The sequence below is a fragment of the Limulus polyphemus genome, unplaced genomic scaffold (assembly GCF_000517525.1).
Source record: "Limulus polyphemus unplaced genomic scaffold, Limulus_polyphemus-2.1.2 Scaffold953, whole genome shotgun sequence".
In the NCBI taxonomy this organism is placed as follows: Eukaryota; Metazoa; Arthropoda; class Merostomata; order Xiphosura; family Limulidae; genus Limulus; species Limulus polyphemus.
Window position 1 is genome coordinate 239,863 of NW_013666563.1, and position 10,501 is coordinate 250,363.

At 31.1% G+C, this 10,501-nt stretch overlaps 1 protein-coding gene across 2 annotated transcripts in view; it reads left to right on the forward strand.

The window, feature by feature from the left end:
- The first annotated feature begins 4,947 nt into the window (after positions 1 to 4,947).
- Positions 4,948 to 10,501, forward strand: part of LOC106461413 (acyl-CoA-binding domain-containing protein 5-like) — a 24,033-nt gene continuing 18,479 nt past the window's right edge. For both annotated transcript variants that reach the window (XM_022388369.1, XM_013921232.2), the window contains exon 1: positions 4,948 to 5,103. In XM_022388369.1, the coding sequence (XP_022244077.1) occupies positions 5,043 to 5,103 (61 nt within the window). In that variant the 5' untranslated portion in view covers positions 4,948 to 5,042. The remainder of the gene's footprint in view (positions 5,104 to 10,501) is intronic.

A 10,501-nucleotide genomic window follows, 5' to 3' on the forward strand; every position in this document is an offset into this window, starting at 1 on the left:
TTCTCTGATCTCGGATTTTGATGTGTACTTCCGTTGGAGTTGCAACAGTTGAGTCTCTGGTGGGACAGCGGTAATTCTACCGACTTAAAACGCTAAAACCAGGGGTTTGATACCCGCAGTGGACTCAGCGGATAGCTCAATGTGGCTTTGCCGTACAACAAATAAGCAATAGTTGGATCATAAAAAAAAGAGACGGGACACAAGTTTACTCAAACCACAAATGTTTAATTATAAAGTCAAAGTATAATACAAAACAATACAGGATAATAGAAAAGTGATTAGTGTGTAACTATTAAGAACTATATAAATTAAATTAAGTAAAAAGAAAAAGGTTAAAGGAAAACATCCAAAGTTAAATTAAGCAACAGCAAACCAACAGAACTCAAGGGTTGCTGGTCTCTCGTTCTAAACAAACATAAAAATGACAGTTTGTGCTAAGTAATTAGAAAAATGCACAAAAGAGTAATATGCGCAGAACTACAACTTTGTAGAAGAAAATGAAAAAGTACAATGAGGGGAAACTGTAAAAGCTACTAAAATACGATATAATTGCTATAAAAAATTATCTCTCGAGCTCAAACATTACCAATAAACCATCATAGTGCGATATCTTATGATCCTTAGATTACCTACGTCATTAACTATTCCAAACAATATATACAAAGCAGAGAATCTACAACTCATATCAACTTGTACAAGTATCACTATCACCCCTTGACCTCCCACCCATACCCTAGGAAGTAGACATAGCCAGACTGGCTCAAACTTCTATGGGTGTAACAGTTATAGTTTGTAATCTTTACTTCATCAAAACGGTCAGTGTAGGTTTACGACCTTTGGTCATCCCATTTACAAGGATGTCACTAACTTCATGGAGAAAACTTGCCCGAAAATTTAAAACAATTACCTGAATACACCTGATTACAAATACATTCTAAACTAGTTATGGAATAGTGAAATTAGCAGATAACAGATATTTCAAAACATTAGAAGGAAATAAACAAAATACATAAAATAATTGTTTCACCTAATAACAGTTAATCAATAGATCTTTTGGTTTGTTTTTTTTTCCTCCGCCGAATTGCGCAAGAGTGAAATAACCTGTTTCACGTGTCTTCCATACTGTAGGGACTGTTGCATGTACAGTGAATATATATTTTTTTCTGTTGAATAGGGTTGAATCACTATTTTTTTTTAAAAAAATTATTCGTGGCAAGTGTTTAGTTTTAAAACAAAAGAAACTTTTCTCAACTGGAGTGTTCAGGGATATTTAGTATCACTCGTGAAAGATTTTTATGAAAACTATGAAACCAGCATTAAAATTATGCAAAATACACACACACACACATACCCTCCCTTGTAAATCAAAAGGAATATGGATTTCAAAGCTAACAGAAGATGGTATCCCCCTTCACCCCGCTCGTGGAAGATTTTTATGAAAACTATGAAACCAGCATTAAAATTATGCAAAATACAAATATATGTACACATACATATATTAGTTTTTTTTCGCTTTATAGGCCTAACGATTTAAATAAACATTGGAGGACCATTAGTATGATTGTAGAGTTGTTGTTGTTTGTTATTAAGCACAAAGCTACACAAAGGACCATCTGTACTTTGCCCACCATGGGTATCGAAACCCGGTTTCTAGCAGTATAAGTCCGCAGACATACTGCTGTGGGGGGGGGGGGGCTGATTGTAGAGGTTATGACGTTGAGGCAAGGAACGTAAAACAAAGGCCGCCCTTGTTAAATATCAAACATCCAGGCTTTACCATTAGAACTGAGAAAGAAGCAAACGGCCCTAGGTGTTTATTTTCTTTTATGTAGTTTAGACAGGTGAATTTGTCGAAATTTTCACATATACGTGTGTGCGGGCATGTGTATAGGTTCAAAAATATTGGGAACTAGTTGTGGTATTCGCCCAATTTGTTCACGTGCTAGTTACACGAGGTCATTCCCCTTCAGCGTATCACTAAATTCTTGTATTGCAGATGTCATTGTAGAACTGGCTCATTAATGTGGTTTAGATAGCGAGGTTATCTCTCTCCTGGAGGAATTCAGATTTTCCACTGCTACAGATCTCCCTCCTGTCTCGAAAGAAAGAAGAGTTTATCTGCTGTATTGAAACTGTTTGTCTTTTATTTAATGTCCCTCGGTGCGTCTACAGTAAATTTACAGACTTACAAAGCTAAAATCCGGAATTAGATTTCCCCTTAGTAGCCGGAACGCAGATACATCATTTTGTTAGCTTTGCGTTACAACAAAATTTAATTAGTAAATAAACTGTTATTTTTCTTCCACTGCCTATTTTGTGTCCAGTGTTTTCCTTCAACTCGATGAAGTAGGAAAATAATTTAATTAGCTTTGCTTAATATTTTCCGCCATTCCTCTAGTAATTGCGCTTGCTATTTTTATCTCTGAGATAATTAATATATCGGAGACTATCACATTAACCTTCAACTAGGCGTGCATGTGACAACATCTCTCTCTATGGGATAACCTTCAGTGACTACCCCAAGTGGATCAGCAGTAAGTCTGGATAGTTATAACGCTCAAAACCGGTTTTTGATACCCGTGGTGGGCACAGTACAGATAGCCCATTGTACAGCTTTGCGCTCAACAACAAACAATTCACTGACTGCTTGCATTATCCTCACACCAAACGAATATTAAAAATAACTTCTAATGTTGTATAGTGATTTAACATTAGAATTATAAATAAAGCATATTGACCACTACGTATGCAAATACTTAATATTTCGCTCTACCACAACACGTATTTCGTAACTACATAACTTGGAAATTGTTTTAAGAACTAATTTGGAACATACTTAATCCAGTCAAGGTCAAGTGCTAAATTTAGCTTCAGGTGTTACTTTCTGTACCATGGTTCGATCACGGAAGCTATCTGAGACTGCTCTGTGGCTGTCACATGAAAAATAGTTATTTCCGGATTCTCGCAGTTCTATTTATGATTGGTCAGATCTAGATTTCCTGTAGGTCCATTATTGTATGTGCTGATTATGTAGTACTATATTTTAATTTGTTTTCCTTTAAAGTTTTACCTCAATTTTGATTTTTCAACTTGGAAGACATGTAAAGTAAAATAAATAACGCTTAGTTTTTGCGTTCGTCAAACTTGTTTGTTCTCTTTTGCTCTTATTTTCACGTTAACATTAAATCCAAACAGATCTTCGAATATCTTGTTGCGGAGTTAGTTTACCTTTATTTCTCTAAATCAGGAATATCACATTATAATAATGAGATACACGTAGTTAAAATCGTTCTTAATAATCTAAATACTATTAGATGAAACATTTAATTATCATACATTAAATAAGCAACACAGAGACATTGACATCATATACACAAGAAACTCTGTAGCGTGTTATTAGTTTAAGGTATTTCAGTCCGTTTTTAATGGTGTGGTATTCACAGATAAAAGTGTAATCAATAGTTAAGTTAAAAGTACTACAATGTCTTCAGAAGTGTCTGCATGCAGGGTGTTATTAAATCGAATTCAAGCAAAATAAATAGAGACTTGATACAGAATATTCCACTTTGAAACTTTTATTACAATTTATAAAAAAAACGTGGCTTTGTTATATTGATATAACTATCACACCTTTGTTGTGACTTGTTTTAAGTTTTGGATAGTTTGCCTGTAAACAGCAGACGGAGCAAACAGCATTTCAACCTTAGAAATTGACAATCAAAAGCAAATGCGATCTTTTACGGAGCTCTATCACCATTTACAAATTGTTACATCACAAGAGACAAAGGTCAAGAGAGACCAGAGTCTGACCTTTCTATTCGTTCCACTGTCAATCTTATCAAAAAATGAGATAATTTAACTAGCTTGGACACCAGGTCTGTAGATACGAATGACTTTGGTCACTGATGTCCTTCTGGATTAAACAATACTTAAGATAGGGATTAGTGCATTTCATGCTGGGCTTATCCTTATTATATAGAAGACTACTAAGTATAATAACATAACAAAATATTTAGGGACAACAAGGGACCTATTTGTCCATATAAACTGTCTCATTCACGAAAATAAACTAAACTGTTGAAAAAAATGTCCTTTCTGAAAATTTGAAAACATTTTATTGAACATACCTAAATAAATATGTGTTATGTACAAGCTGCCCACTGTCAGCTAACAATACGAAGAATTAAATTGTGGCGGATTGCTACAAGTTCTTCAAATACCTATAGAATGATAGGTTTCTTTTGTGGTGAGTGTAAAACACGTAAATACACCAGTTTGATTACTAATTATGTCTCCATCAATATATTTATAATGTAAATAACAAAAAAGCAAAGACCCAAACACTGACTTCTCAGGCACTGCATTAGTAACAAAAGTCCACTTTGATTGGATTCCATTGATAGCAACCTTTTCTTGTCCCCCAAACACCCTACAATTAAATCAACTAGCCTTTTATGTAACACATTAGCAAGAAATTTTTGGAAAATCTAAGTCCATGCACTTTCCATAATCCAGGTAACAAGTAACACACACACATATAAAAACAACAACAACCGATTACTAAGGCAATATTTTTCTTGAAGAATTCATGTTGGCTTTCATTTATCATTATGGTATCATATTTCATTAGCTTTTTTTGTAAAACTTCTTTTTTCAAACTCTGTAGAATTTTTTCCATTATAAAAATAAGACTAAGTGGCCTATAATTTCTAGAACAACTTTTAACACTCTTTTATCTCCTCTGTAGTCTTAGCCGCTTGCAAACTGTCTTATTGATCTACTGAAAATGAAAGAGGCTATCATATTTATTCTTTGAACTCTTATATATGTGTTCTACCTCTCACAAGGGATTATTAACAATATCTACATGATCAAGCCAATTCTAGTAATTTCCCATGCAGGTTCTAAACGAGGTTTTACGGCCACCTTGCGGACTGAAATGAAAATGATTGGATACGTCACACAGGTGTATGGCGTTAGTGGTGTTACAGTTTCTAGTTTGTTATTTCTATTTTTTCACGTGTTGGTAAGGTCAGTTAAATATGACAACAGAAGACAAATTTCGTGCTGCCGTTAAAGTTGTTCGGGGACTACCAAAAACCGGTAATATATTTTGTCTTTATTGTTATTACGCATGACTGATTGAGTCACATCAATTTAGTATTTACTAATAATTTACTAATTTAGCATAATTAATTGTTGTATTGTAAATGTAAGTGGTAAAATTTCAACTACATGTATTTGTAAGTGTAACCATAACGCTGTAACTTAAGTAAGTGTAACTGTTAATATAATGCCTTACGCCAGTATTGACAATATATACTTATAACTTGTAAGTTATAGTTATAAGTCACAAAGTATTAATGATACTATTAGTATGTTTGCCATAATAATAATAAGTTATTAAAATTAATATGATCTTTATGTCAAATCTATGAGTGTGATTAAGCTTATAAACGTATGAATTCAAAGTTTTAATAATATTAATCATAATGACTATAGAAGCTGTAAATTGTAACGTAACTAAATTATAGTACATATAAATGAAAATAAAAATTTAAAAGGAAAAAGTTTTAGATTAGTGTACAGATCAATTACCATAATTTCTTAGGCTAGGCTTTCAAGTCATGTCCTTAGTGAAATATTGATTATTGGACATAAATAAGATATTTTTTAGGTTGTTTTCAGTTTATTATGATTAATTGGCTTAGACTCCAGTTTTCATTAAAGCTTAAAGATTGAGAATAAGGTTTAGGTTTTAAAACTTCTATTAAAATTAGTGTATAATTCTGTTTGCCATTTTGACCAAATAGTTTATACCCCAAGGCTCTAGTGATAGTATTAATTAATATAATCCTAGGAAAGAGGGATATGTTTACCCATTCCACATTTGGAGGCTGATATTACCTACACAAAAGGAGTAGATTAGGACTTTAGTAAAAATTAAAACATAATATAGTACTGTGAGTGTTAGAATAATATAGATTAAAGAAAGTTATTATGAATAATGAAATACACGTACAGACAATAATCCATAAAGACTCATTACAATTATTTTTCTATAGGCCTACATGAAAAAAAAAATACAAGACTTAAATATTTTTAGACATGTTCATATGCTTTGAAGTTAACCTTGAGACTGTTTACTGAGTTTGCACCAAAATATATATGTATAATATCTTAAATTGTCAGAAAATTATATGTCAAATATTTCAATATTTACTGCACACTTAATATTGCAACACCTATATAACTGATCTTTTCTACATTTTTAATCAACTTATTGTACAGAATTAGCATCATTAATTTATGTTACTTTTCAATTCTGATTGGTAGAGTTAGCTTGCTTTTGACCATCGTTATTGTTAAACTGATATAATTAACTGTAAGTTGTTTCTTTAGCTGTAGTTCTGTGTATCTCATGGGTGATTGGTTCTGGACAGTGAAAACAAGTATGGCAATTTTAAAAGTTATTTTTAGTTTGAGAGGACCATCATAGTTGTGAAACAAAGAAGGAATTAGATTGGATTGTTGATAAAATCTTTTTTGCAGAGTGTTTAACTGTTGGTATAAAACAGCAAATCCACTTTTAAGTTAACTCATAGTAGGATATTATAAACTGTTTAAAACAATGAGAATTCATTTGGAGTACTATTTGAAAGTACAGGAAAAAAAAAGGTTATAAGCATATTGAAAAGTATTGAGGTGGGGTATTTGAATCATAGCTGGTGTGAATATTTTAAGTTTTTGCCTTTTTTGTAATTACTGAATATATAATGAATGTGTTTATGGTTTTTCACAGCATTAATGTAGTTGTTTTATTTATAATTTAAAATTTATAGATTATGGATTAATGAATTTCATCATGTCATTACCCCAATTTTTGACCATGATGGATTGGATTTTGGAGAAAAACTGTAATCAGTAAATTATAGTTATGTATGCTTACTCTTCTGAATCACTGTAATGGCTCTCAGTAAAATTAGAAAGACTTGTTTCTAATTGGTTAGAAAAGACAAGTTTAATGTAAATTTTTTATTTATGTTTGCTATCAATGGTCCAAGTGTTTTAAAAGTTTCTAGTTTGATAAATTTGAAACAAACTGTCTGTAACAAAAAAAATGAGCCTAAACAGTTATTTTGCTGCATAAAGAGTTTGTAATTTGATCAGTCCAAATTAGAGGCTTTGTTGCATAGGAGTTTAAGTGAGCATAAAAGTCACTTTTTCAGTATAAGTATATAATTTAGTCAACTTATTAACCTTAAAAAATATGTATTAATTTAATCTTTGGATGCACATTGGTAGATATTTTATGTTAACAGAAGTTTGTTTCAACTGTTGTGTGAGATGTAATTAGTAATCTTTATTTTGGATACTGTAGTGAACAAATAGGATTTTAAAATTTTGGCTATTTATTTTTAGAATATTTGTGTATATCAGTTAATTATGTATGCATGTACACCAAAATAATGGTGATGATTACATTAAACACCTACTATATATAATCAGATTTGGGTGATTAACTTGATTAATCAAAATTATGATTAATTGGACCAACCCCGTATTAAAGAAGGAATTTTAGCTATAATTCTGAATTTACTTTGTGTTCTACACCAAATGTGGCAAATTGTTAGTAAAAGTATATGTACACAGACTCATAAATTGGAGTGCATGATGATGTTCATCTGAAGAATAAAAATACTTTTGTCCATCAAATAGTTTGCATATTGCCTTTGTGTAATTTCTAGAATCTCTAAAATGCATATCTACAGTTTTACAGAGTGCTTCTATATTGTTTGTGGTATTTATTCTCTTTTACCATGAACTGTTTATAAATCAGCAATGTTGGATAAATTGAGTAGTTGATGACTCTTAACCTCGTATATGTGGTACCATGTTAAATGGCACCTTATATATTGTCATAGAATGCAAACTTTGACTCCACCTGTGAACACACAGTTAATATAATAAAAATAATCAACTAATGTTTTTGATTAATCCAACTATCCAGTAATTAAAGTTATGATTGAATTGATAAATTTTATGAAAATAATCAACTGATCAAAATTAGTGCTTTCTAGTACTACTAATTTTGATTATTCCAACTATTAAATAATTAAAATTGCAGTTGCTTTCACAAAAATAATCAACAATTTGAAATTAGTGTTTCTGATTATTATCATTTTCGATTACTAAAACTATTTAGTAATCAAAGTATTGCCATTATTATTTTTGACTAATTCAAGCTTAATGGATTAATGTCACGAGATCAATGAAAATAATCAATTGATTGAAATTGGGGTTTGTAATTAATCTTATTCCAACTATCCAAATAGTCGAAGTATTGCCATTATGCTTGTTTTTTATTAGGCATATGATGGGCTGTCTGTGTACTGCTTATAGTAGGTATCAAAACCCAATTTATAGCACAAGTTTTTTTAGCCATCTCAAGTGAGAATAATTGATTAGTTGAATGTAATCAATTAAAGAACTGAACAATTAATTGATTAGAAAATCTCTAATTACCTAGCTCTACTATATATAATGAGTACAGTAGCTACATTAGGCAAAAAACATCGGTGTTTACTGCACAGTTTGTGGCTGTTGTTCTTTGTAAGCATTTCTTCTTTGTTCTAAAAGTGTAGTGAAAATATATAATATTTTACAGTATACCTATATTTATAGCAGATCTGGTACTCTAGTCTAAATGTTTACTTTCTTCTTGTATTCTTTTAATATTGTTGTTGATATTCATTTTTTAAATAAAAATACTATTGTGCATGTATGTTTATTAACTTTTTTCATAGTCTAAAGTAAATTAGACATATTTTTCAGAGGCCATAAAGAACATATTTGTATTTGACATCAATTTATGGTACATCTTAAAAACATACTGTTAAAACTTTGAATATAAATATTTAGATATAACAATTAGGTTTACTTTTAGTTGTTCCTTTGTGTATGTGATAAGAACTGAAGACACTTTGCATGTCTGTAAGCATTTCATTTTTGAATTATTTTTTGTTTTGTGAACAAAATTGGTAGTTCCATGCATATTTTGTTATATAAAATTGAATAAAATTTATTAATCATAATAGTAATGAAGTATTTAAAACCTTGACCAAACATTAGTATTAATTGTAAATTATAAGTTCTTGGAAATCAAGGGGCTTTCACCTTTTTGACCTATCAAGGATGACCTGGCTCCCAGCTTCCCTCAGTAAACACAAAACTAATTATTAAATTCAGCCTTGATCCTTTAAATAATTATTAGTTCTTCTCTTAAACATCTTTAAAGTTACAGCCTCTACCACTCTAGATGGCAATTTAATCCACAGGTTTACTGCCTTATTGAAGGAGGATTAAAACAGCCTAAACTAAAGATACCTGACCCTTCAAAGTTTTAATTTTATGACCTATTCTTCCTGCACAAAAAATCCGATACATCAGTCATATTAATTCCTTTAATAATTATGGGCCCTTTAAATAAGATAACCCCTGACCCTCCTCTTCAAGAGAGAACAAGTTAAGAAACTTAGCTTATCCTAGTAGCCATCATCTGAACCCTCTCCAACAACTCAGTGGTCTTTCTAAGATAGAACCAAAACTGGATACAATACTCCAAATGAGGTATAACTAGTGGGTCATTACACTAGGCTCATGATATATGTATTGTGATACACAAGCCATGATATGATGCACATTGCAATTCATGCAACCTCTTCCACATCTCTGTTTAAATGATTTAAAAGTAATTGCTATAGTTTTAAATCAACACAGCCATTTCAACAAAAGAATATTTATTCATCAGTAAAGAATATGCTGTTTACTTGCATTTGAAATAGTTACAACTCTCCCAAACCCCAAAAAACAACAGCACACAGATGTTAATTTTACTTAAGTTAAATACAAAGTATAATAGGGTTATATTTGTGCTGGGTTTCTGTAGAATTTCTCCAAATCAGCATTTTGCATGATGCTGAAGTATAAGCACTGATATGTTCTGTATATTTGATGTTTATTTTGCACAAATTGCATTAATATATTATTTTTGTTAAGACAGGAAACTCAAAATATTTCCACATGGCTGATCTACAAAATGTCAAAGGGCTCTGAATTTCAGTTTATTGATTTTCACTTTGACTTAACTGCTGCTCACCATTGCATGCTATGCAGACACATTGCAAAACTATGATAAACCAAATGTAGTTTACATACAGCCATGGGATCTTGGAACTAAGCCTTTTCTTTCATGGTTTACAGAAGAATAACTTTAGCAGTTTAAAAATTAAAACATACTTTTAAATGTTTACGTGAGCTTTGTATCATAGATCATTATGTTCCTAATAACTAATGACTTGTGATATGAAACCATGGCTTATTTAGATTTATAGCCAATATTCCTATATATATATATAACCCAAATTTCTATTAGTTTTACCATACTAGAATGCTATCGTAAAGGCTTAAGATTTAAATTAACTCATGAAATTCCTTTTCC